General features: G+C 56.9%; 1 protein-coding gene across 1 annotated transcript in view; it reads left to right on the top strand.

Annotated features, from left to right (window-relative positions):
* Window positions 1–26,894, top strand: part of CACNA1C (calcium voltage-gated channel subunit alpha1 C) — a 465,996-nt gene that overhangs the window by 275,301 nt on the left and 163,801 nt on the right. Inside the window, 2 exon segments of the mRNA XM_032644404.1 lie at window positions 7,172–7,311; window positions 13,858–13,997. Of these exon segments, the coding sequence (XP_032500295.1) occupies window positions 7,172–7,311; window positions 13,858–13,997 (280 nt within the window).

The raw sequence follows: 26,894 nt of genomic DNA on the forward strand, positions 1-26,894 counted from the left end.
AGACCAGGAGAGGGGCAGGCCTTGCAGGTGGAGGAAGGCCGGCCTGGCAGGGTTGGCCTCGCCACCCGTCTGGGTTGCGTGTGGTGAGCCTTCTGGTGTGGCTGGAGCACAGGGTGCTGGCCGGATATGGGGCCAGAGGGACGGGTGGGTTCCGCTGGGACCTGGGAGCCAGGCCACGGAGGCGAGACTCCATCCCAGGCCCGGGGCGGGGGTGGCACGGGGGGGGGTGGTGAGGCAGAGAATCAGCCTGGATGCCAATAAGGCCAGTGAGGGAGCTGCCTTAACACCCAAACAGTGATGGGGGCGGGCGCAGGACAAGCCGTGCAGACAGGCAGGAGAGGGGCTCTGTTCCCCTGTGCCATGTGCTGGTCTGCTTCCTCGCAAGAAGGTGGGCATTTAGGACAGTTGTGAGGCCACTGCCGCATCCATTTGGGAAACCACACACTAGCCACAGGTCAGTAAGCAAATGCCCCCTTGTCCCCAGAAGCACTTCAGCTCTGAGTGGGAATACCTGTCGCCACTCTGCTCCATTACCCAAAGCAAAGGTGATGTCCTGGAGCCAGTGACGTCCTGGGAGAGAGGGGGCCGGCCGTGCCCTGACAGCCTGTGCTACCCGCTGGGGAGGGGCACGTGGCCAGCCGTGAACTCCAAGGGGCGGCTCAGCGGCCCGTGACGACGGTGCAGGACACCACCGAGCCCGCAGGCAGGCCAGGTCTGCCCTGGGGGCTGACAGCTGAGAAGCAGCCCAGGCAGGGGCCCCGGGGACGGGCAGAGATGCCGTCTGGGGGACGGGCTGGCGAGGGGCAGGCCGGCACCGGGACATCTGAGCCGCCTGCTTGACCCTCCCAGGGGGGCAAGGCCAGCCTCCAGAGGAGACGTGAGCTGAGGGTCTCACGAGTGGATGAGTCACGGCCACCTGGCGTCACGGGCGAGGGCAGAGCGAGCTGTGCGGGAGGAGAGCTTCCGGATCTTTGGGCTGAGCCCCTGTGAGACCAGCGACCCGGCAGACTTTCAGCCTCCGGGGCCACCAGCCTCGACAAGCAGGTGACTACTGTTCTTTCCGAGGCTGCTTTGCTCTTAGGTGTCCCGGGGTTTTGTCCGGCCCTTTCATCCTTTACAGGAGCCCTGGGTGTTAAGGCCAGACCGCCTGAACCACCACAAGGCCCTTGGGAAGGGCCTGCCTCGAAAAATTGTAGCCGTTTTCTTCAGCCGCCTCCCGCCTCCCCGCCCACCGCCTTGTGCCCCATCCCAGGGCCCCAGCCTTCCACCAGCTCTCTCGACAAGTGGCTGTGCTGGTGGTCTCCTGACAAGTGATCCCGGGGAGGGGGTAGCTGATACAGGTTCAGCCGTGGCCTCAGGTAGCTTTAGATGAAGACCCTTGATGGTTAGAAAATCTTTAACATCCGAAGGAATGCTTCCTTTTTTTCCCTTTGTGAGAAAATAAATACAACAGAATTTGCCGTTCTAACCGTTTTAAAGTGTACGCGTGAGAGGCACGAATGACACTCACACCGTCACGCTGTTTCCGCAGCTTTTCGTTCCCCGAAACAGCTCCCTCCTCCTCCAGCCCCGGGAACCTCTAATCTACAGTTTCCATGAATTTGCCCGTTCCGGGTGTTTCACAGAAGTGGAATCATACATGTGTGTCCTTCTAGGACTGGCTCCTCTCTCTCAGCACGGTGTTTTCAGGGCTCACGCACGTCGCAGCGCGTGTCAGAGCTTTATTACTTTTCAGGGCTGACTAGTATCCCTCTGTGCGTGGATTCACCACATTCTGTGTCGTCCTTCAGCCGCCGAGGGAAGGAAAGCTCTCTGAGTGTGAATTTCCACAGCTGGTCTGTTACAGAGCAGGTACATGCTGTTTAACACAGACGGTGGGCATCGCCCAGCTTCACCACGTGTGTGTGTGTGCAGAAACACGCATGCTTGAAGAGACATGAGCGTGCATACGTGAACAGACCTGGCAGGCGCGCCCTGATGGCCGGGTCCAGGGAGCTCTCCCCTGGCACTGGCTTCCCTTACCAGGAGGGAATGTTGTGTTCTCCTAAAGCACACACAGTAATAGTCTCGTTGATGAAGGATTTTTCATTATCAAACCTATCTGTGTTTATAGGGATCCTCAGAACAGTGAGGACAGGAACTCTGTGTTCTCTCCACATTTGGGAATCTGACTGTGCCCTGTGCAGAACTGCGCACAGACCAGGGACGAGCTTGACAGAGGACTCTGGAGAGGCTTTGGAGTCATCGCCACTTTGGAAGTGGTATTCCAAGTTCTAAGAAAACCAGGGGGAAAAAAAGCACTCATTGCTCTTCTCCAGTAAAATCTCAGGCAGAACCCAGAACATAAAGCCAGCAGGAGTCACCCGAGCCAGTCAGGAAGCGATGGCTGCACCTTTTCGTGTGTGTTCTCTCTCCACACCCCATCCCGTGGGTTCCCCAGACTGGATTCAGCTGGATTCCTCGGGTCAAAGTGGCCACGCTCTGGTTCAAGGCGGGGGCAGGGGGGAAGCCCCACCTTGTCAGCCTCCCCCCGACCTGTACCCGCTCCCAAAGCAGCCCTGGGGAGCCCAGGGCTCTCAGCGGCATCATATCTTGTTTCGTTTTTTCATGGTTAACGAGCTCTTCTACCGATGAGAAGCAGACCAGGGAGGTAGCGTGATTTCCCAAAGACACAGAGCCATTCGGTGTCAGAATCGAGATTGTTACCATCCGCAGATAATTGAGTCTGCCGTGAAGAGGCTTACAATGCGGGTGAAGGGCAGGATGTGTGGACGTGAGGAGAGCGGAAAGCTCTGACGGCCTGTGCCCACCAGGGCCTCACAGCCCACAGGCATCCGGGAGACCTCGTGACCCCTGGGAACCGAGGCGCTCCCTCCTCTGAATCCCCTCAGTGGGTCAAACCTGGGAGTGGATGTGGGCCCGGGTGCCAGTGGCGGCCCTGAGGAGAGAGCAGGGAGAGGGGAGGGATGGGGACACGGTGACAAGGAAAGGACACACGGGGCGGGCGGGGTTGGGGAATATTGTCGGGAGGGAAGGGGAGGTGCTGGGAAAGGGGAGAGATGGAACCACTTGAGCAGCGAGGTCCCCACTCCAGCCGGCAGCAGCGGAGGGTCCTGGGGAGCCCTGGGCGTCCCCTCGCCCCCCACCCGCAGCTGTGCGTGGCTGCGTCTGGCGCGTCCTCACGCCTCCTCCAGCCTTTTCAACCTCGACCCACAGTGGGGCCTGGAATCAGGCTGCCCCAGGGTGGCTTCCAGAGTTGCCAGGGGTTCCCGAGATCACAGAAACGGCGGGTCCCCTGCTGGACCTTGGTGCGTTCTCAGGGCTCTGGGACCCCCAGAACCAGGCCCGAGGAGGCCATGAGGAATGTGAGCCCATGAGGCCAGAGGCACCCGGACATCAGCCGGCCGGAGAGCGGCTTCCACGGCTGCACTGATCTCTACCCCCGGACGTTTCTATGGCAACGCCCAGTGTTTTGAAAGGATGACCAGGCTGTTTCACTTGTTTACGTTTTCTTGTTTGTTTTTTGGTTTTGAAGAGAGGGTTGGAATTAATTCTGTAAGGACACCCATGCCTCTAACGTTAGAGTGAATACAGCACCGCTCACAAGAGTGGTGCTACACACATGCACACCCGCGTTCACCCACCTCACAGGTGACCGTGCCCCAGACTTGGTGACCACAGGCCCTTGCTGCTTCCCTCGGTTCTTGTCCGGACCCTTCTTCCTGGCTCCTGGGCCCTCTTCAGTTCTGTCTCAGACCCTTAAACCTCGTACTGAGGAGTCCGACCCACTCGTGTCTTAGGGGGTCAGCGGGGCCCGGGAGGCAAAGAAACGAATGCACCTTGGGCCTCGGGTCAGGAAGTCCAGCTCATCCTGCATCCTCCACGTGTACCTGCCAGGCCTTATCTTATCAGTGTCCTAGTCTTTCCGCCGGGAGGTTACTTAGATAACCTCTGAGGTCCTTTCTCTCTCAGACCCCATGGCTTTAAGCAGGACCCTGTCACTTCTCCTGGGAGACAATTCCCAGGACGCAGAAGTACTCCCTTGGGCTGAGGTCGTCCCATAGGGGATGGACCCCAGCCTCAGCTCTCCTCCGGTCCACACGATCTCCAGGGCCACCTTGTCCAGCCGCCCCTGTGAGCCCAGCTCCGTGCGAGCCCACCTCTACATCCAAGTCCAGGAGCTCCGCCTTGAGTACAGAACGCTGACCCCTCCTCTTCCTCAAGGCCCCACTGCAGCGAGAGGGTCCTCCACCCACAGTCACGGGGTTAGAAACCCCGGGGGGGGGGGGGGGCGTGCCCTTCTTTCCCTGCCTCTTCTCCGACCCCCACGTGCAGCCAGAAAGCGAATCACACGCCTTCTGTGTCCCAGGTCCCCCTGCTCATCTCCAGTCCCCCGTCTCGGCCTCGGCTCAGGCCTCCACGAACTCTGCGTGGGCCACCCCCGCCTGATTGCCCCATCATGACAGCGCCAGACGGCAGTGCACACCACAGCAGGGCCGCCGTCTCCTCAGAACGGAAGCCAAGTGTCCAGGCCTGGCCCCAGAGCCCCCGGTCCCCTTGCTCCGGCCCACCTCTCCAGCCCATCCCCTCCCCAGCCACGGCCTCCACATTTCCCCCCTTTACCTCTCTCTCCACCGGATGCCTGACCCACCCACTTCAGCTGACAGCTCTCCATCCTCCCAGCCTTCCCTCCAGGGCACAGCTTACCTGCTGTACTGGACTCTGTCCATCTGTCCCCATTGTCCCCAGAGCTCCTGGAGGTCAGTTTCTGAGCCCTTTCTCTCGAATCTCCAGCACATAAACATGTCCGTGAACGGTTGAGTGAAGGACTCGCTGCCATGTCCGTGGTTTCTTCTCGTCTCCACCTGTTATGTCACATGCTGTAGATTAGGGAGTGGGCCTCATGGGGGAAACTTACAAAGGCCGAGGGTCAACAAGAGAAGACACACGTCCCCAGGTCCTCCATCTCACAGGAGGTGCAGCAGGTCTAGGACGCGCCGGGGCTGCGGTGTGAGCCTGCACGGCAGTGGAGGGACCCGGGACCCCTCCTCCCCCGTGGCTTTCTCTTTTCATAGAGGAATCAGGAAGGGAAGGCAGCCTCGCAGACGAGGGGGTAGTGCCAGTCGGGCGGGGCTGGGGGTGCCGCTGTTTAAGGAGTTGTCTGAGACGCCAGCCCCCCAGCACACAGGACGCTCGGAGCCCTGGGGTATGGCTGTCCTCCCTGCCGCGGGGAAGGGGTATTCCGAGCTGGGTTGCTACCTGTCCCAGAAAGCTCACTGTGCAAACGACCCAGAGGGCTCCCCAGCATCAATCATGTCCAGTGACTCAGCTGGTTGAGCCTCACCAGGAACGTGTGACTGGATGGAGGCTGGCGGGGTGACGGCACCTGGCACGCAGGTGACACGTGAAAGCCCCTGACACAAATGGGTACCCAGCTTACCTTTGTTTCCCTTCTCATCCCTGCTCCAACTTCGTGAATTTCCGCAGAGGTTTCTGGGGGTGCAGAGGAGGTGGCCCTGTCATCTGGGGCTAAACATGGACGCTCTGAATGGTCTCGGGGGCGGGGGCTGAGTGGCTGGACAGCTCACCTTCCACAGTCGTCCTCAGGTGTGTCGCGCCCTTTTGGAGCATGCATTCCCTTTCAACAAGGTCCTGATGTACATTTTTATCCAACATCACCTACTTTTTAAAGACCAGAGGTCCTACGCACTGCCGTTTGTTCCTGGGTCGCAGACCCCCGGGAAGCCACGTCCCAGGCCAACTTCAAGATGACAGAATGGGTGGGAGGTAAGGACAAGCCTGCCTCGGAGATGCTGGTGGAGTCCCACCTCCATCCCCTTCCCATGGTTGCCGCTTATCTGGGCCTTTCTCAGCACGTGGACCAGTGGTTCTTAAACTTCAGGTGCTTCAGAGACACCCGGGAATGGTCTGGAATGTCCACTTCCAGGCTCCATAGCCAGAAGATCTCCTCCAGTAGGTCTGGGTGGGGCCCGGGGTTCTTCCCTTTTTAACTTTGTGTCCCCAAACTTCGTCCTGAGCTGGGCTGGGTGAGGCCAGCACACGCTCAACGTCACAGGGTTTGGGGAGGGTGGGCAGAGCAGATAGGCAGAGCACGGGGGGCGTTGGGACCAACCTGACCTCCCTGCAGGGTGGGCGGCAGGCCGTATGCCTTCTAGGGATACGGTGGGCGTGGGACCTGGGGTCTTCAGTAAGCCCCTCCTGACTTGCGGAAGAGGAGAAGCCGGGTCTGGGGTCTGAGGTGGGAGCTTCCTGGAGGCTCCCACGGAGACGAGCGCAAAGCATCGGTGTGTGAAGGCCACGGCCGCCTCTGCCTGAGGGGCCTTGAAGGCTCTGCACCGGGGGCAGCGTGGGAGAGCGGCTGCTGCAGAGGGTGGGGTGCTGGTGAATCAGCCCCAAGTTGGCTCTGACCAGCCGGAGTCAGTCCTGCCGAGCGTGGGCTCCGGGGACAGGGCCACATCCCACGGCAGAGCCCTCTTGAAGAGGACAGAGTGTGGAGAGCGGAACAGCACCGCCCCTCCGCCACCCAGTGCCCGCCCTCATCCTGGCAATGCTGGGGTCCCTGCTGATCTGGTCTCACTCTTTGGACAGAGGGTTCTGTTTCCTCACGGAAGAGGGCCCGCAGGTCGGGGTCAGCGCACGTGGGCAGCTGCCTCTGTTTCAGCGGCTGGCGGAGGTTTCCATGCTCTGCTTCTTGGTGGCTGGGTATCAGAGACCCCGGCTGTAGCTTCAGGGTTTGTGACTCAGAACTGTGGCACTTTCCCTGCCCTTCTGTCTCAGCCCTTTCTCAGCACCAACTCCCGTCCCGGCATCCTTGGGTCCCCTTTAGAGAAGGCGTCGTGAGTTCTCTTCTGAGAAGTACAAGGAACTGCTCACTGATGAACTAAGATGTTTCTCAAAGACGTGCGATTTTTCACCACCCTAATTTCTGCATTTTAACATTTGAAGACTAAAAACCCCCTTCCTGCCCAGTGGATCGGAGCTCTCCTGTGGGATGGACCGTGGGGCTCGGGATGTGGCCTGGGGGTGTCCCCCTGATCCGACCGTGGAGGGTCCCCCTTCTCCTCCACCACCTTGGGGGACCTGCTGGGTCAGAATTTTCCAAATCCCCAGTCTAATGACTCCTTCTCTCTCTTCTACTTGTGTTTCCTAGGAACGGGTGGAGTATCTCTTCCTCATCATTTTTACTGTGGAAGCATTTTTAAAAGTCATAGCCTATGGGCTGCTCTTTCACCCCAATGCTTACCTCCGCAACGGCTGGAACTTGCTGGATTTTATCATTGTGGTTGTCGGGTGAGTACAGCCACCCCTCCCCCCCCCCCTCCGCCGCCCTCACCCAGTACCGGCCCCTTCCCATCCGTATCTGTGTCTCTGGTCACAAGGGCCCTGGGCTTCAGGCCAGACGAGAGGATCTATTAAAAATCACTTTGGATTCAGACTGTCTCCAAAGGGAGAGGAGCGTCACCTGGAACAGCGCCGGCCGCCGCTCCCACCTACACACGCATGCACACGCACACACGCGCGCGTGCACAGGTGAATCCGAGGCCTTCTGGCGGAGCCCAGGGGCCTCTGTGCAGCCAAGGAGATGCCCCAGCTGTAGGTCTCCCTCTGGGCCTCACGTGGCACAGCAGCCCCTGGACGCCTCCCCTGTGGTGTGGCCGAGTGTGTCTGGTTAGGCTGGATGGAAAGGCGGCTGGCACCCGGGAGCCGGGACACCCACCTGCACCTCTGCAGGGTCCTGGCTCGGTGGCTGCCGGGACCGGACAATGGGACTAGGAAGGGCCGAGGGCACGGGGCCAGACGCACTTCCCCGGACACCCCGCTCTGCCGTAGAGGCCAACTCAGCCTACGCTCAGAAACAAAGCGGCGTCAGGAAGCTTCAGGAAACCCTGGAAGTGACGATCTCCTTATCAAGGCATCGGTAACTTCAGGAAAAGATTCTCTGTGGAATGTTTGTACAAAGAGACCCGCACGCGCCACGAGAGACACAGCTGACCGGGCTCCAGTCACTCGTCCGTCTGCGGAGGGCAGGGTGCCCGAGCCTTGGGGCTGACCTGGCGCTACTTCAAGCCCACCTGCCGTTCACTCCCTCGCTGTCCCCACGGCCTCCGGGGTCAGGTCAGCGTGGCATTAGGCTCCTACCCCAGGGGGCCCTTCCCAGCCGCCCCGGGAGGATGTTGTGCTGGTGGCTTCCCCAGAGCGCGCCCTGCTCAGAGCCTCGTGGGCGCCCGGCCTTTCCTGCAGGAAGTGACGGAGCAAATCAGGGCCATTTGGGAGCGAGTCCCTGTCTCCGGGCGTCTGGAGCTGTTTCCGAGTTTTCGCCGCTGTCCTTTTTTGCCTGGCCAAGCATGACACGCTTTGCATTAACATCAGGGGCACTTGGGAGGCATGAGGGACACGGAAGTTTCTGGACTCTGCCACGTGCGGATGTCAGGGTGAAGCTGCAGATCTGCGAGAGATTTGCTACTTCTGTTCACTCCAGGATAAACAGATTGACTGACAAATGCCTTGAACTAACTCAGCAAACCACGGCAAAGTCCTTTAACGTGCTTCTTCCTGATACATCTGAATCCTTTTAAATTCAGCATCTCCCTCAAGGCCCGAGTCTCCTGGGAACCTTTCACACACTCACAGAAAGAGCCCAAGGAATGAGATCTGGTGCTTCTGGGGCCAACAGAGAGGAGAGGCGCCTCTTGGGGCAGAGAAGCTAAGTCTTCTCCCGTCTGTGGGCTGAGTTGGCATTGGTCTGTATGATGCTCTGCCCCAAACGTGGCCTCACCTCTGCGTGGGATGGAAGCAGGAGACACAGGTGGACCTCAGACAGGGGCCCATCTCCCACTTGCATGGACCCGGCTCCTCCCGAGACTGCAGCAAGCGGACTGCTTGTGGGTCAGCCCAGATCCCACCCACATCTCCCCGGGCCCGGGCCATCAGGCTGAGGAAGAGAGGGACGCGTCCAGACTTGGCACTCTCCCAAGGGTTCCTCCATCGACTGTTTATGACATGGAGGCTACGATGCCAGCGCTGGCTCAGCTTGTGGTCCACCATGACCCTCTGGCTTTTTCCCGTTGATCTCGCAATCGGCCACATTCAGCACCTGGTTTCTCTTCTCCAAGGCGCTGGTCTTTGGGGCTCTCCATCCAGTCTAGATTCAGCCCATCCTTCTAACTCGGAAAACGACACACCCCCATGGAGGGTGTGGCCCAACCACCTCTCTTCAGCTGTGCCCTCCCATCCCGACCCCTTACATGGATGTGCCTTTGCTTCCTCGTGTCTCCTGGGAAATATCTGCTCACCTTGGCCCCTCCTGGGCAGCCTCTGCCCTCCCGCAAACTAGAGGGAGTCTGCCTTGCTCCGGGGGAGGTGGGCTTGCCCGCCTGAGTGCCGGGCTGAGGGCCCCTCTCCCTTCTCTGCCTTGCCACCCAGGAGGCCAGTGCCAAGGCATTGCCCTCCCCTCGCGTGCCCCATTCCTTCCGGAAGTGGAGGAGTCTTCTCGGAACAGTGGGGACATGGGGCTGCTGAATGGATGTGGGAGGACTTCAGAGCCTCTGTGAGCTACTCCCCTCCACCCCCATCAGGCACCCGGGAGCCCTCCCTCCGCCCCCATCAGGCACCCGGGAACCCTCCCCGCAGCCCCGCCAGGCACCTGAGAGCCCTCCCCGCACCCCCGCCAGGCACCCGGGAGCCCTCCCTCCGCCCCCATCAGGCACCAGGGAGCCCTCCCTCCGCCCCCATCAGGCACCCGGGGGCCCTCCCTGCACCCCTGCCAGGCACCCGGGAGCCCTCCCCGCACCCCCGCCAGGCACCCGGGAGCCCTCCCTCCGCCCCCACCAGGCACCCGGGAGCCCTCCCCGCACCCCCGCCAGGCACCCGGGAGCCCTCCCCGCACCCCCGCCAGGCACCCGGGAGCCTTCCCCCCGCCCCCATCAGGCACCCAGGAGCCCTAAGCAGATGCCCCTGCTCAGACCGTCTACTCCAGCCTAAAGGGCCTCACTATGTCTCCAGCTCCCTCCCAATATGGGGCCCTGCCTCTCGGCTCACAGGGCCTCTAGAGACCATCGTCCTCTCTGACAAGCTCTAACGTCCAGCTAAGGAAGTGCCAGACACACCGCCTGGAGAAGGTTCCTGGCCCTTAGGCACCGGTGGGCACCAAGCAGTGGTTTCGCCTCTACAAAGTGTGACTGAGGAGAAACACGCCGGCCCCTGCAAGCTGAGAACACGTCTGAGGCCCATTCCTGAAATTTCTGCGCCTTCAGGGGTTAAAGGAGAGGATGGCTGTTCAACCTCTGTTCCCTTCCCCGAATAACATTTGTGAACATCTTGTACGTTGATAAGCGTGTCCCTTTCTTCCAGGAAGTTCTAGGAACCAAATCTGGTTTGCATTTGGAATGTTGTTCAACAGACTTGCAAACTGGTGTCCATGTCCTGAGTTTCTGTGATCCAGGCTTCCATGGAAAGAACATTTCTCTGCAGAGAAAAGACCCCGCTTCCCCCACCCTGGAGACCTCTGCCTGGGATAGGAGGTGTCACCAACTAACACATGGACCCGTCAAACTGCCAAGCTGGGGTGAAGGAATCACAGAACAGGCAGGAGGACATCAGACGTGGTCTGGCCACAGAACCCACCGTGCAGACACAGCCTACTCGGGGTCCCCGCGTGGAAAACAGACCAAAGGGAAGCCACTCATCCCTGGCCTCACTGCCCAAGAAGTCCCCGAGGGTTCTCCGGAGCACGTTTTGCAAATCCCTGTTTAGACCAGCTCCCTCCGCTGGGCCCTGCCTGGGTCTAAGCTTCTCTAAGCCCCCAGCTGCAGCTTCCCCATTCCCAGATCCAGCCCCCTAGGGCAGGAGTCATAGAAGCCCCAGCCTGTTCCTCAAGACCAGGCTGCCCAGGCCCGGTTCAGGTCTGCTCTCTGGGCGTCTTCCTTGGCCCTAGGCACGACCCAGTGCGCTCTCCTGACCATGAGTCAGTGGGACGTCTCTAGGTACAAAGACAAAGATGGTCCATGGGGCCCTTTCCCATATTCTTCTCGGTTCCCACAAGTGGCCCAGGATCCCAGACTCCCATTCCCGTACATTCTCTGCATGTTCTAATCCCTCCCGAAACCTTTCCAAGGTGCCCCGTGTTCCCCACAATCCCTCCCCACTTCTGGTCTTAGCAAACATTTTCTGTAAAAGTCCAGATACCGGATTTCAGCTTTGCAAGCTTTGTCCCAACTACTCAGCTCTGTCGAGAAAACATCAATATGGAGCGGGGTGTCGCTGGATCCTCATCAGATTTATTCCAGAGCAGGGAGCCCGGTGTTGCTCTAACCCCAGCACCGGTCCCTCCTTCTCTCTCTCATTCTCCCCGCGGGTCCTGCTGCCCTTGCCGGCTCTCAAGATACGGCCCCTCCCCTCCAAATGCTCGCAGGCCAGGAGAGGAGCCCTGCTTCCTCTTATTCTGCTTTCAGACCACCGCCTCCCTCCTCTCTAAGCCCCTCCAATTCTTTTTTTTTTCATTATTTTATTTTTGGCTGCATTGGGTCTTCATTGCTGCACGCGGGCTTTCTCTAGTTGCAGAGAGCGGGGGCTACTCTTTGTTGCGGTGCAGTCTTCTCATTGCGGTGGCTTCTCTTGTTGCAGAGTAGGGGCTCTAGGCGCACGGGCTTCAGTAGTTGTGGCTCGCGGGCTCTAGGGCACAGGCTCAGTAGCTGTGGCGCACGGGCTTAGTTGCTCCGCGGCATGTGGGATCTTCCCGGATGAAGGCTCGAACCCGTGTCCCCTGCACTGGCAGGTGGATTCTTAACCACTGCGCCACCAGGGAAGCCCAACCCCTCCAATTCTGATGCTTGTATCCTCAGGCCCTCTACCCGTTGCTTCTCCAAGTCGTGGTCCTCCCACACCTTTGAGTCTCTCCTTGGCTGTGGAGACACGAGCTCTTGGCCAGCTCCTCCTCTCCATCACGCACTGTCCCGCCATCAGCCTCCCAAGCTTCTTGGTTCCTTGATGTCTTCTTCCCCAGGGATCCTGACTCTGTCCTGTCTCAGCTGCCCACTCCCAGGGTCGAAGTCAGGATCCCTGCCATGACCGCAAGCCACATCCTCTCCATGACCTCAGACCAGCTTCCTGCTCTCCAAAAAATACCACCCATCCTTCCTGCTCCCTCCGTCCAGCGCTGGACTCCGACAGTGCCCTCCTGCCCTGAGGTCATCTCTCGCCTGTGTCTGCACTCAGCTTTTACTTCTTTCCCTGATCACTTGCAAAAGCACCAACTCCGACCCAGTCCGACTAGCTGCTACCTGAGCTGTGCCCTTGGGGCGGGTAGAGAAACGCACAAGGCTGAGCCGACGTGTCACTTCCCCTCGTGACCACCTCCTCCCAGAGGCCCTGGGTGCCTGGAAACCCCACTGCACGGCCTGGCTCCGTTCGCCCCACCACTTTCTTCCGCGACCCTTTTATGCCTTTGTTTCACCCTTCAAGCTTCCAGAACCCCCTCCCCTTTCACATTCCAGCTGATGGCTTGCTACCTGATTCGCTGAGAAGAGAGGTGCAGTCAGAAGAGGACTTCCGTCTGTTCCCACACCTGCATCTGAACCCACAATGCACCTCCCTCCCCGGGACCATGATGAACCGTCCTGGCTACTGGGCTCGTGCCCCTCTGTGGGCATCCTGCCCTCCTGCCCACCAGGGGTACGACCCTTCCAGCCACTGTCCCCTCACTTCTTTACTGCCCATCGTCGGTCTCTATTACATGATTTCATTTAAAAACAAGCAAAACGATTCCACGCCCTCTTGCAGGAACGACCTTTTCTCTTCTCGTACCTTTTTCCAGCAGAATTCCTCAGGAGGGGTTCTTTCTACAGGACCCTCCCCTCCAGCTGCGGTGGCCACTGAGCGCTCACTTGAGATGCACTGCATGTGTAGACGTAGAGCAAAGCACAGAGGGACAAGCATCTCACTAAAAGCTCTTTATTACTGGGCTTCCCTGGTGGCGCAGTGGTGGAGAGTCCGCCTGCCGATGCAGGGGACGCGGGTTCGTGCCCCGGTCCGGGAGGATCCCACATGCCGCGGAGCGGCTGGGCCCGTGAGCCATGGCCGCTGAGCCTGCTCGTCCGGAGCCTGTGCTCCGCAACGGGAGAGGCCACAACAGTGAGAGGCCCGTGTACCAAAAAAAAAAAAAAAAAAAAAAAACCAAAAAAAAACCCTCTTCATTCCAGCTGAAGTGATCATATTTTGGTTATGCTGGATTAAATAAGCTCTATCATCACCGTCCATGTCGCCTGTTCCTTTTTCACTTCATAGTGTGGCTACTGGAAAATCTACACTGCACACGCGGCCCACGTCTGTGCTTTGCACCGTTTCTGTTGGACAGAACCGTCTCGAACGCTCCTCTGTCCTCTCTGGAACATGTGTCTGTTACCTTTGTCCCCGTCACTCCAACATGACAGGTGTTGCCAGGGTCTGAGGCCGGTGGTCAGTTTCCTGCCCTGGTGCCTGTGGGACCACTCGTTTGTGCCCAGGCTCAGATCAAAGCCAGGGGCTTGTCGGGAGGAGCTGGGATGTGGTGCCAGGGCACAGCAGCCAGGACGCTGGGAGGGCAGAGGAACGGGCCCTGGCGGCAGCCTCCACCTGCCTGACGCCCTGCCTGGGCTGCCAGTGCCGCGAAGCCCGCTCGATGTCAGCACAGGGCAGGCGGGACCTGCCCTGAGGGACTGTCATCCGATGAGGGTCTCGGACCCTCCCGCACACCGGACTGATCGTGGCTGGAGGCACCTGCACATTTCGCCTCCCAGCATCCCTCGGAGCCCCGCTGGGCAAGCAGAACAGCCTGACACTCCCTCTCTCCTTCTCTTCCAGGCTTTTCAGTGCAATCTTAGAGCAAGCCACCAAAGCCGACGGGGCCAACGCCCTGGGAGGGAAGGGGGCTGGATTCGACGTGAAGGCGCTCAGGGCGTTCCGCGTGCTGCGGCCCCTGCGGCTGGTGTCCGGCGTCCCGAGTAAGTAGCCTGGGCCTCTCGGCCACGTGACCTCCTCACTGTCCCCCAGTCTCCCCCCAACCTGAATTGCCAAGGAACCTGATTTCACATACACGGAGGGTTTTCTTGAATGGGTTCCTTTGCTCTAAAGGTCCCAGCTCTGTTGTGAGTCCATTAAAACCCACTGTGGCCCCCGCTCCTGTGAGCACCTGGGGAATCCACAGCCTGATGGAGACAGCTGCACAGAGAACAGCCTCGCGGCCATCTGAGCAGCCCCCCGGCCGCCACCCCGGCCGGGGCTGGGGGTTTAAATACATTTGCAGCAGAAGAGCAGTGAGCTACTCCCCAGGCTCCCAGGGCATGGGAGCCGATGGGATTATCTCTGCTGTCTGTATTGTTCCAAAGAACGGTGGTCAGTTTCCTGCCCTTGTGCCTGCGGCACCACGTCGGTTTCTATGGGACCACTCGTTTGTGCCCAGGCAAAAAAAGCATCAGTGCATGTTCAGGAAGTTCTGTTTTGCCACTTCTGCCAGCCCTCTCCTCCTTTCACGTCACGTGGGGCATCTCTGGCCAGAGAAGCCCTATTTTTGGGCTCGCCGCCTGTCAGAGTGAGAACTGCTTTTTCCTGAGGGGGGAGGGCGCTGGCCTGGAGACAGGCCCGGGGACGGCGCCCCTTCTTCCTCTCCGGCAGCAGCCCCCCATGGCGGAGGGCCCCCCAGCCCTGGACACAGAAGGTCGGGCTCCCAGCGTCCGCTCCGGCAAACCCCGGCCCAACCTGCTCCTGGGCTGAGTCCACTTCCTGACCTCCTGCCGCTGCTGTTCGGCTGGGGGTCACTGAGCCTGATTCTGGACGTGGGTGCTGGGACGTGTCACCGTCCGCTCAGCGTGACCAGGTCTGGGCCCTAACTCGAGGTGGAGGAGACCCCCAAAGCGGGCTGCAGCCAGACAAGCTTGGAGACGGGGCCGGGCCAGGAAGGTAGAGGGGGGCCTCTGCACACCCACCTGTCCACCTGCACGGCCACCACTCAGTGGGTGAAACCTCTCAGGGTGTAGAACTGTGGGAACACGAGGGATCTTGTATTGACCTGTCCAGTGCTTTCCGTACCCATGCAGGATAGTGGAAAGGTCCTCCCGGAGTAACGGAATTAACCCCAGCAGAGCAGAGAGAACCAGGCCTCCTGAGTGAAACCAACTCTCCCCACAGCACCGCGTGACCTCCCGTAAAGAACCGCGTGCGTCTTAGACGCTTACAGGCGTGTCCTGCCTCTGCAGTTACCTTATAAGCCCCCTGAAGCCCAGAGCTGTGCCCTGTGTTGTCTCTGACTCCTGCCTGATGCTCGCCTGGTCTCTGCTCGGGGCGGGAACTCCCTGGGTGGGCAGAGGCAGGAGTGGGGGTCCCTGGGCAGCGGTGGCCTGTGTTAACTCCCAGCGAGTGTAGACCGTGGCCCCTTGCTTGGCCTTAACCACTGGGCACTAAGAATGGCAACAGTGTACGTGACGGCTGAGACCCAGGGCCCGTTTGCAAAGCCTAAATTATTTGGCTTTTCGTGGTCAATTAGCCATCACTCCATAGGCCAAACTCAAGGAAGGAGAAGGCAGGGTGGGAATCGGTTCGCACAAGACTTTAAGGGGTTTAGCACGATGGTGCAGCCAACGCGCCAGTGGCAGGGACTGTGAACTTAGCCCACGCTTCGACCCAGCACGCTACCACGGGCACGATGACGCTGACCCTGCTGTGTGTGCGCTTTTTAGGGCCCACAGCGTCAGGGCACCGTGCAGGGCGTGAGGACGCGTATTGAAAATAAGTATGGTCCCTTCCCTGGAGGAGCTTGAAAATCTGATGAGAGTACAGCTTTTGCTGCAGGAAAAAAACATCCCAAACTCCCGGTGACTGAAAACCAGAATCACGCATCCTTGGTTCGTGTTGCATGAGGGCTCCGGGCCTGACCAGCTTCCGTCGTCACCTCAACCCAGAGCCCAGATTGAGGGAGCGTCCAGCGTGCGTGCCTGTGGCCCTCACGGCACGGGGCGGCTCTCGCCAAGGGGCACACGGTCAAACCACACAGGCATATTCTAGGCTTTTGCTCAGCCTCGTTTATATCATGGCTGCTCACATGCCAGTGGCCAAAGCAAGTCACCCGGCTGCCGCGGTCCCAGAGATGACGGGACACAGAACTGTGCTGTCCATACAGAGAAGCACAGGTGAAGGGTTGTGATCAAACAGTCCACTACCCCTAAGAGACGGAAGGGGTGTTATTAACAGGACCAGTTATGGTGATGACTCTGGTACAGAGGTTTCTAATCAGAGATGCAGGGGAGCTGGATCCCGTGGAGTAGCCGGGGCTTCTCCACAGAGGAAGCTTCACGGACCACGTGCCGTCCGTGTGCGGTGCCGACGGCAGCTCTGCACTGCGGGGCTGGGAGCCGTTGCATCGAGAGGGTGAAGACGGGACTCTGCCTCTCAGGTGTGAGGCCCTGCTGCCCCGCCGTGGATTCAGGGAGACGTTCTGTCAGTGAAGCTGGTCCTCTTGCAGCCATGGGGCCTACAGGTAGCTCTCGCTTTCTCAGACAGCTAGCAGCTGGGTCTTGTTTTCTGTGGGTCACTGGTGAAAAGGGAAAAGCTCTTTCGGGGGCTTCAAGGCAGGGCTGACCCAGCCTTTCTCACTGGGAGAGCGTCTCTGCGACCTTTTAAGTAGTGACGTGTGTAGACCCAGGTGGCTAAGTGCCCCGGGCTGGTCTGGTTGATCTCATCGCAGACAACGTCACCGACGTCTCCCGCTGCAGACTGGACGGAGGCCTCCCTCCTCCGATGCCACAGCCTTTGGTTCTCCTCCCCGCCGCACCGCTCCCGTCTCCTCCTTCTCTCTGGACCTGCCGCTGCCCGGCTTTCTCCCCCATGGCAACGCCGAGGCGTCTCTTATTGAGACCGCCGGGGATCTCCACGGTGCCGAATCCAGCGGCCTGTCTCGGGGCCGCTTACCTGACTCTCTGTAGGATTAGATTCAGCGGGTGGTCCCTCATCCTTGAGCCGCATCGTCACCGGGCCTTGGGGACGCTGTGCTTTCTCAGCTCTGCCCTCACTCCGCTTGCTTTTCCTTGTGGGCGTCGCAGGCTGACTTCCCCTCGCCTTCTCCTCCTCTTACTGCTGGGAGCGCCAGCTCCGCCCTTGGGCCTCTTCTGTCTCTGCACCGGTCCCTGGTGGTCACGCCCAGTCTCCTGTGTGGTCTCTGATAACGGCGAGCGGCTGCCGCCCGCACACAGCCCTCTCCTCCGAGGCCGGACTTGCACTGCCGCCTCCGTCCCTTCGCGGGAGGCCTGGTAGGCGGCGCCCCGAGCTCACCATGTCCCCCAGAGCCTTTCCCGTTTGGTAAAGGTCACCCTCATCCTTCTAGTGACTCAGGCGCAAATCCTTGGCCTGTTTCTTTGTCCTACCCTTTGCTTCCAGGCCCTCAGAGCATCCTACGAGCCACACCTTCCAGATATTGTTTCCTGCCACCTCCGTGTCCACTGTAGCGCCCACCACCCCTCACCCGGACCATCACCGCCACCTCCTGGCAGGAGTCTCTGTTTTGCCCTTTGCTCTTTGTCACAGCCGGGGCTCAACACAGCAGCCAAATGGTCCTCTCAAACTACGTGCCACTGTTCCGGGCTCCCCGCCTCCTGAGAGACAGAGCCCCTCTGCAGCCTCCCCTCCCCCCCCGCCCTCCTCGGCCCCCCCCCACCACCAGCCCCCGCGACCCCCAGCTGTGCCGCTGCAGCCCGAGCCCGCTCACATGGTGGGACCTCCGTCTGGGCGCCCTTCGCACGGCTGGCCTCGCGGCCTCGGCGTCTGCGGAAAGGGCACCTTCTCCGGGGCCCGTCCCACCGCCCGTGTCCTCCGCCCACTTCCCCCCTTTATTTCTCCTACATCTCTCTCCACCGTCTTGCCCTCGCTTATCTGTTTGTCACCCCTGGCCTCACGAGAACAGAACCTCCACGAGGACAGCAGTTTTTTGGTTTTGCTCACTGCTGTATCCTCAGCCTCTACAATTATCTACAGAAACGCCAGGTCAATCGTTGTGGGGTGACCGGGCCCCTCATGGACTCCACGTGGCCGGGACACAGCACCAGCCCACCCCTAAGGGACGCTGGTACTGACGTTCACAGGCGCCTCCTTTAGTGTTTACGAAAGGCTTTTTCCTTCGAACTTACTTGGTCTCCGTGACAGCTGTGTGCTGTGTAGCTGTGCACATAGGTAGTATACAGTCGGCTGCTGTTTCAACAAACAGGTTAACTGGGTGGTTTGCGGGACCAGAAACTCCAAGCCCAAAAAGTTACTGTTATTGTTCGCGTCCAGATGTGTATTAAATGGCATTGAAATCTTAGGGTCACAGATCATGGAGGGAGAGAGATGCTTGTGAGGGTACAAGCCCATGAGCCATTTATTAATTTTTTTCAACAAAACCCACTGAGTACCTACTTCATATAGGACTTTGCTAGCTGTCTCAGAAGATACAGAAATGAGTCAGACACTAAGAGTGTTCTCAAAAAGACTGAATTGTCAAAGAAAATAATGTTCATAGAAATGAAGGTAGAGAACAAAAATTGGAGATGTGCAAAAAAAAGTTGAGTACGACGTGTTGAATTCTGTGACGGGTGTGCTTTGGGGGACTGTGTACTTTGGGGAGTGGGGATAGAGATCAGGACAGGCTTCTTGGAGGAGGAGGACAGACCTTGAAGGGCAAGTGAGGAGGGGCCGCCAGGAAATCAGGAGGGAGGAGAGAGGGTGGCTGAGGCCCTAGAGTTGTACACAGGGAGGCTGGGGATCGGGGGGGGTGCGTCTCACTGTGGGTGCAGAAACGAGCTGATGCTCTCAGTGAGACGCTGTGCAACTAGGGTTTGATCACTTTGCTCCATCAAATTCCCACAGTAAAGGAAGTGAGTCCCCAGGGCTTGTGAGGCCCCACTGTCCCTCGGCAGAGGTGCAGACAAGCAGGCATGTTGCACCACAGAGAAGCCACAGGGACGGTCAACATTACACATGACGTCCGCGTCCGTGCAAGGCCGGTGCCAGGCTCGGCAGCCCATCCACCCCCATCCACGTTTATTGATCACTTGCTGTGAGCCGGGTGCTGGGGACACGGACCAACAGGACACCACCTCCGTCTGCCAAGGTCCTGGATGCTTGAAAGGCTCCCGAGGATATGAATTTTTGTGAGATTAGCTCGTTCTCAAGGAACTGTTATTTCTGGAGGCACACAGGTTAGAAATCAGCTTCTTGTCAAGCAGGGTTTGCTTACTCACCGGGAAGTGAGGGGACCACGTGTGGCGAGGTCAGGCACTTTCCTCCTATTTTCCTTTGCTCAGACTAGGACTGTTTCTGGAAAACAATCAGCACCAATCAGTCGATAAATATCTCTTGATTGAATGCTACGTAGACAGCACTGGGAGAGACTTGAGCCGTGGTGGTTTCAGGCAAGAGCTCTTGAGTCAGACTGTCTGGCTTCTGCCCCTGACTTCCTCTGTGACCCGGGGGAAGTTACTCAGCCTCTCTGTGCCTTAGTTTCCTCATCTGTAAAATGGGAATAATTATAGGACCTATTTCACATGTTACTAGGGAAACAAAGTGAGCTGATGCATGCAAAGTGCCTCGCCTGTAGTATGTGCTCAGTTAAATGGTAGCCACTGTTACATCACATCACTTGACGTGAGGCATGTAAAATAGAAATATCTGACAAGCACGGTCAAGACAAAGCAGATATACTTTATTTTTTTAACATCTTTACTGGAGTATAATTGCTTTACAATGTTGTGTTAGTTTCTGCTGTATAACAAGGTGAATCAGCTATACATATACATATGTCCCCATATCCCCTCCCTCTTGGGTCTCCCTCCCACCCTCCCTATCCCACCCCTCTAGGGGGTCACAAAGCACCAAGCTGATCTCCCTGTGCTGTGCGGCTGCTTCCCACTAGCTATCTATTTTACATTTGGTAGTGTATATATGTCCATGCCACTCTCTCACTTCGTCCCAGCTTCCCCTTCCCCTTCCCCACGTCCTCAAGTCCATTCTGTACGTCTGCATCTTTGTTCCTGTCCTGCCCCTAGGTTCATCAGAACCATTTTTTTTAGATTCCGTACAGGTATACTTTAAACATAAAGAATATTCCAGTGTTAAGTAGCAAAGCTTACCAGAGGCTCACGCGCAAACAATGAAATGGACTCAAGGGGCGGGCTTCCCAGGCATGGTGACGGGCCCAGACCTTTCCTACGAAGGAGGAGCATTTGAGCTGAGCCTTGAGGTAGATGCAGAACGGTCAGGGCTGGAGATGAAAGGACATTTGGGGTGAAAACCTAGTTTTGGGGGGCCACCGATGCAGGCCAGCCCAGTCCAGCACGAGGTTTTGCGTGGACACGTCCATCACAGAGGGGGAGGTGGTGAGAAGCAGGGTCAGCAGGGAGCAGACGGGTCGGGGGTTGTCCCGGATGCCACGCCAGTAAGGCATTTTCCCAGGCAGTGATGCTCTTTCCTCCCCGTTAGAAATATTCAAAAACCGCACTGCAGAGAGACAGCTAAATGTCTGAGAAACCTGAAGAATATCAGAACGGATGGTGCACCCTGAATTCCAGGGGGCTCATCCATCCACCCTGGACACAGCCAGCTGGGCAGAGCCAGGAGCAGAGCCAGACCAAAGAACCTCCCCTGTTCCACCTGCCCAGCCCCCGGTGGAGGCCAGCCTGGGCGTCCTGCTCTCACTAACCCCCCGCTGCAGGACCCTGACCCTCTTTTTATTGTTCTTGATAGAGTGGATTCTTGACTGTAAAATTCCTGCTGCAAAATTTTAAACCTCGCCCGAGTGCCCAAGTACCCAGGCGAACCCTCCTCGTCCTGCGAGGCAGTTTCTCCCAGAATGGGCTCCCCTCCTGGGGCTTAGTGGCTGTGAGATTGGCCGCCCTGATTAGAGAGACTGCCAGGGAGTCATACCCACTGGGAGCAGATTAGAGCTGCTGGAAGCAGCTTTCCCGAGTGTTTCCACACTTCGGTGGTTCAGAAGCGGTCCTGCTGTCCTGCCTGACACGTGCTCATTGGGAAGCTGGGCCGCCGGGATTTGAAATCCTGCTCGGGGACAGTGTCCCGTGCCCGGTAGCGGGACCTGCAGCGGAGCAGGGCCCTGGCACCAGAGATGGTCCCGGCAGGCAGCTCCTATCCGAGGACACCTCACCATTCCAGAGCTGACAAGGGAAAGGCCATCCGGAGCTGATTCTTGCAAATCAAGTGACTCGGGCCTGAAATGTACAGATTTTGGAAACCGAGTCCCAGGGAAGAGCCCTGTTCAGAGCGGATGCTCGAATCCACCTTGCTTCCTGCCCACCGGCCGCTTTTCCTGCTGCCGTGTCACCACCTCGCCGTCCTCCTGGTTCATGTGACTTAACCCCGTCAAGAGCCCACGTGACGCAGGCGGGGCTGGTGCACAAGCCAGAGGTGTGCAGCCCATTGGACTGCAGCCCATCTTCACCCCTGCCCAGCCCGCTGCCCCTGGACAGGCCTGTTCCCCCTCTGCACGTCTGTTCCGCCTGCAACCAGGAGGGCCTGGGCTGCGGAGCCCCCAGATCTCCTTCCTGCCCCACGGTCTTACCCTCCGCCCGCCAGTACCCGTGCGGTGCCGGGCCGTCCTGCCTCCCCCTCCACCTCTCCTCCTCCCCCATCTCCTTGGACTTGGTCCTCTTCCCCCTCACTTTCTACTTTGCTTCCTCTGCCTTTTCATCCCTTTTGTCCTAAAGGGGTCTTCGATGTCATGGAAGCTTATCCAAAATGAGGGACACTTACCAGGACGGGGCGTGTACAGGAGGGCCACCCGCAGGTCCACCCTCCCCCTGCTTCTCACGGGCCGAGGCTGCCCGCCACTGCCCACCCCGTTCTGGAACCTTCCTCCACCACTTCTTTCACAGAAAGAGGAAGTGATAAAACCTTATTCCTCCCATCGTCTCACGGTGCGATTCCTAGTCAGGGTGTCTGAGTGGGAGGGGACCTCAGGCATCCGGTCCAACCAAGTGTCCACCCTGCAGATGGGGACGCTGCCTTGGACGAGCTGAGTGGCTTCCTCGCCGTCACACAGCCGCCTGGCAGCCGGGACCCTGCACTGTCTGTAAGAAGGTGATGGCGGTCATGATGGACCCCTGCTTGGTGGTCTCGGAGCTTGCAGAGCCCCCTCACACACGTGACTCCCAGCCGCGCCGAGGAGGACGCAAAGCCAGGGGGTGTGGGTGGCCCCCCACCTCCCAGCCCCGCAGCCCACAGAGCCCTCTGGGACGCCGTGCATAGCCTGGCCTCTTAACATTCCAAACAGGTTGGCATCTGCGGGAAGAGGAGGCTGAAGTCGGCTCCCCGGGGCCGGCCTGCCCCTTGGGAGCAGGGCAGGATTCAGGTTGGGGTCCCGCACACCCCGCCCAGGCCCCAGCACCCCTCTCGTGCATCCGGGCAGCTAGGCATCCACGCTCGCCCCTCCGACGCGGGATTCCTGAGCACAGCCACGGCCCCTCCCCCATCCCGCAGCTCTTGCCCCTCTCCCTGACGGTGTCTCCCAGGGGCCCAGGCTCCGGGGGCTGGGAGGGAACAGTCACAGTCCCGGCTCTGCCGCCGACCTTTCTGCTCCCTGCTCTGTGCTTTGCCTCAGTTTCTCTACCTACCAAGCGGGATGAATGACAGGTATTCCATGGAAAGGGGGGATTTTTACCTGTAAAGCCCCGTGAGCTTCTAGCGACAAAGAGTCTTGTAAACCTGCCCCTTGACGAGAGGCTTTCTGGATGGTGATGAGCCACAGTGACCCGTCCTGAGAAAAGAAACACAGCAAAGCAAGTTCGTTTAAACAGGGAGCACGTTCCAGAAGCTGCAGTCCTGCTGCCATGGAGTTTGATGGAGAAGTTGTTGAGTATCGGTGACAGCACGAGACTGAACCAGGAAAGACCCCGTTGTTTGTGCTCTACCTGCAGCAGCTAAAAAATCATACTGAGCAAGAAACTTCTCCTGTTTCCTGAGGTGCACAGACTCCCCCAGGAGGAAGATGTCCCTTTTCGATTTGAGAACAAAACGTAGGCGGTGATAAATGTCAGGGTTACCACCAGCTAAATGCAATTTTGGACATCTGTGCCAGGCTCTCGGCTCCAAGAGCTTTATTGGCGGGTTAAACGGCCCAGTGGTCCAGGAAAGCGGGGAGAGGAGCCCTATTTACAGACAGGCAGGTATGGCCCCGAGTGCTTCTCCCGGAGCCGTGAAGAGAGATGGGCTCAGGCTGTTTTCCAGGGCAGGGACACCCCCTGCAGGACGCAGGACTCTGTCATTGGAGGAGACACAGCTTCACAGCAGGTGCATGCCTGGCTCTCGACACCAGAGGCAGGCGATACTTCAGGTGTTGGTTTATTTATGTTTCAGTGGTCCCTGGACCCTGGCCATAGGGGCTGATGAGAAATGGTCCTCTTGCCCCTGCGGGTCTCGTGGTGAAGTGGGAGGTTTTCTGGGCCTGCAGTGAGGATGCCAGGGATCTGAGTCTGGCCAGACATGTGACCTACCTTTAAACCTCCAACCCTCAGTTTTCACATCTGGGAAAGGAGGGGGTTAAACTGTCTCAGCCCTTAAGTTCTTCTGAGCAGTATCGTTCTGTGCTTCAATGACAGAGAACAGCCGTAAGCTGAGAATTCCTTTGGAGTCACTAATTCTAGCCCGAGTCCCGGGCAGGGTGTGACCCTCGGCAGCTCCCAGCAATCAGTCCAGAGGGGGCTCTTTCCCAAGCACTGACCTTGTGCCCAGGACTGTGGCCAGTGGTGTAGGTCCCACAGGAGACAGAGCTTCTTAAACTCAGGAAGCCCCATTGTTGATTCTCCTTAGTGGCTGGCCCTTCCCTGGAAATCCCAAACCTGAAATTACAGCCAACAGCCCGGTGACTGTCACCTAATTTAAAATAATGGTCATAATACAGGGCGAGAGAGAGTCATGGACATATACACACTAACAAACGTAGTAAGGTAGATAGCTGGGGGGAAGCAGCCGCAAGGCACAGGGATATTAGCTCGGTGCTTTGTGACAGCCTGGAAGGGTGGGATGGGGAGAGTGGGAGGGAGGGAGACGCAAGAGGGAAGACATATGGGAACATATGTATATGTATAGCTGATTCACTTTGTTACAAAGCAGAAACTAACACACCATTGTAAAGCAATTATACCCCAATAAAGATGTTTAAAAAATAAATAAATAAAATAAAATAAAATAAAATAAAATAAAATAATGGTCATAATAAAGGCCACTTAGGCTTACACGTGACACACGCTTTATAAACACTGGAAAGAAAAATGAGGGGAGAGGAAGTGAAGACACAGCGAGGCCAGTGTCCCATGAAGTGATTGATACGCAGGACACGAGCCCCAGCCGCCTGTGACGCTTGGTCCGTCCCCTCCCGCTGGCTTGTGACAGTGAGTGGCTGAGGACGCCAACAGTGAGGTCCCCCTCCTTAGGTTCAAATCCCCGGAGCTAGCACCTGTTAGCTGTGTGCCTCAGCGTCCTGATCTGTAATGGGGGTTAAAATTGCACTCACCTTGTGGTGTTGTGAGGATTAAATACGTAAGGGCTTGCAGAGCATCTAGAACCACGGTCGGCATGTAAGATGCACTCAGCAAATTTTAGCTACTGATGTGTCTGGGTCCAACTCCCTGTCTGCCAACCTCAGGCTCCAAGTTGGGCTGCTTAGAGGAAGGGGAACTTCCACGCTTGATTTCTTAAAATCCACTTTATTAAAGCATAATTTATATTCAGTAAAACTCACACATTTTAAGTGTCCCGTCCCAAAAGTAAGAGGCTTACACTAGTATAATTTAACTTAACCCTCTACCCTATGTGAGCCTTACACACCTTCTACGTATACAACTCTCATAAACCCCACTGTTAACACTTCTTGCTTTAAACGGTCAATTGTCTTTTAAGTAAATTATGAGAAAAAGTAAAACATAGCCTTTTCTGCTTGCCTGCTTATTTACCGTTTCTGGGACTGTCTAATCCTTTCTGTAGATCCGAGTTTCCTTCTGGTGTCATTTCCCGTCACCCTGAAGGACATCCCCTGGCATTTCTAGAGCACAGGTCTGCTGCTGCTGAATTATCTCAGCTTTCATTATCTGAGAATACCTTTATCCTCTTCTTGAAGAATATTTTTGCTGGATATAGAATTCTTGGCTGAGATTTTTTTTTTTTTTTCAGAATATTAGAGAGGTTTTTCCGCTTTCTCTTGGCCTCCATTGTCTCCGATGAGAAGTCACCAGTATTCTCATCGTGGTTCCCTGTATATATGCTTCTTTTTTCTTGACTGTTTCTAGATTTTCTGTCTTTGGTTTTCAGCACTTGACTATTGTGTGCCTTGTTGTATATTTGTCCTGCTTAGAGTTTTCTGAGCTGCTCAGATTCATCCATAAATTGGAGATCGTCATCAGGTTTGGGAAGTTGTTGGCCATTATTTCTTCAAATATATTTTTCCAACTCCAGTCTCACGCTTCTCTGTCTGGGACCCCAATTACACTTATGTTTGGCCATTTTCTGTTATCTCATTGGTCCCCAAGGCTTTGTTCAGTTTTCTTCAGTCTTTTTTCCTCTGTGTCCACAGATTAATTTCTATCTATAATTCTTCCAGTTCATTACTTTTTCCTCTGCCACCTCCATCTTCATCAAACCTATTCAATGACTTTTTCATTTCAGTTACTTTTCAGTCATAGAATCTCCATTTGGCTCCTTTTTCTAGTCTCCATCTATCTGTGGAATTCCCTATCTGTTCCATGTTTAAGACCATATACTCCTTTCATTCTTTTAATATATTTTCCTTTAACTCTTTACACATTCTTTAAGCTGTTTTAAAATCCTTTTCTGCTAAGTCCAACATCTGAGCAATCTCATTTTCAGTCCCTTTTGACTGTCTGTTCTTGGTTACGTGTCACATTTTCCTGTTTCTTTACGTATCTGGTGGTTTGTTCTGAATACTGGGATCATGAGTCATATGTTGTAGAGACCTGGATTCATTCACCTTCCTCAACTGAAGGGTTGGCTCTTCAGCAGGCAGTTCAGTTACCTACTGCCCTGCCGTGAACTTACGGTTCTACGCTTGCTGGTGAAGATTGATCAAAAGCCCAGGCCCCTCCCCTCCCAGCTCGTTTCCCTTTCGGATCTTGTCAGAGCTCAGTGTCATCTTGTCAGGATGGGTCTAGAAGGCATCTTACTCCAGGGTAAGGTCCTGTCTCCTAAGATGTACCCTTTCTGGCATATCGGTTGTCTAGAGTCTTAATGAGATGTTAACTCGATCCCTCCACTCTGGCAGGGCCATAGACACACAAGGGACACCTACACAAACTTCTGGGGCCCCGTATACCTAGCTGTCCCACCACAGCCGTGCCAGATGCCCAGATTCTCAGACCAGTGGGACTGGAGTGGTCTGTCTGCTCTTTGCACTGCAGTCAGCAAACCGTTTGCAGAGAACCAGGGTGATTATTGTGTTCACCTCTGAGGTTCAATTCTCTCAGGGATTACAGACCTGAGCTACTTTATGTTCAGTTTTGGAAGACAGCTGCCGCTGATATTTTTGTCCAGTTTTGTAATGTTTATGGTGAAAGGGCTCATCTGATAGCAGTTCCTCCTTTTGGAAGTGGAAGTGTACTTGACTTCTAAATCACAAAGGGAATGACTAGTATGTTAGCAGGTGTAAGTTACATACGTTACAGAAGTTATACACGATATTATTTCTGAAGTAATATAATGCTCTGTTATATTCTACAAGTTATATATTAATCCATTTGTCACACATTTATTGAGGACTTATTGTGGATAAGGGACAGTAGTAGTTGGAGGAAGGAAAGGTACTAGAATCTCTCTTAAGATATTTCGAAAATAACAACCCAGCAAATTTTAGAGCC

Source organism: Phocoena sinus, chromosome 10, assembly GCF_008692025.1.
Source record: "Phocoena sinus isolate mPhoSin1 chromosome 10, mPhoSin1.pri, whole genome shotgun sequence".
NCBI classification, from domain to species: Eukaryota; Metazoa; Chordata; class Mammalia; order Artiodactyla; family Phocoenidae; genus Phocoena; species Phocoena sinus.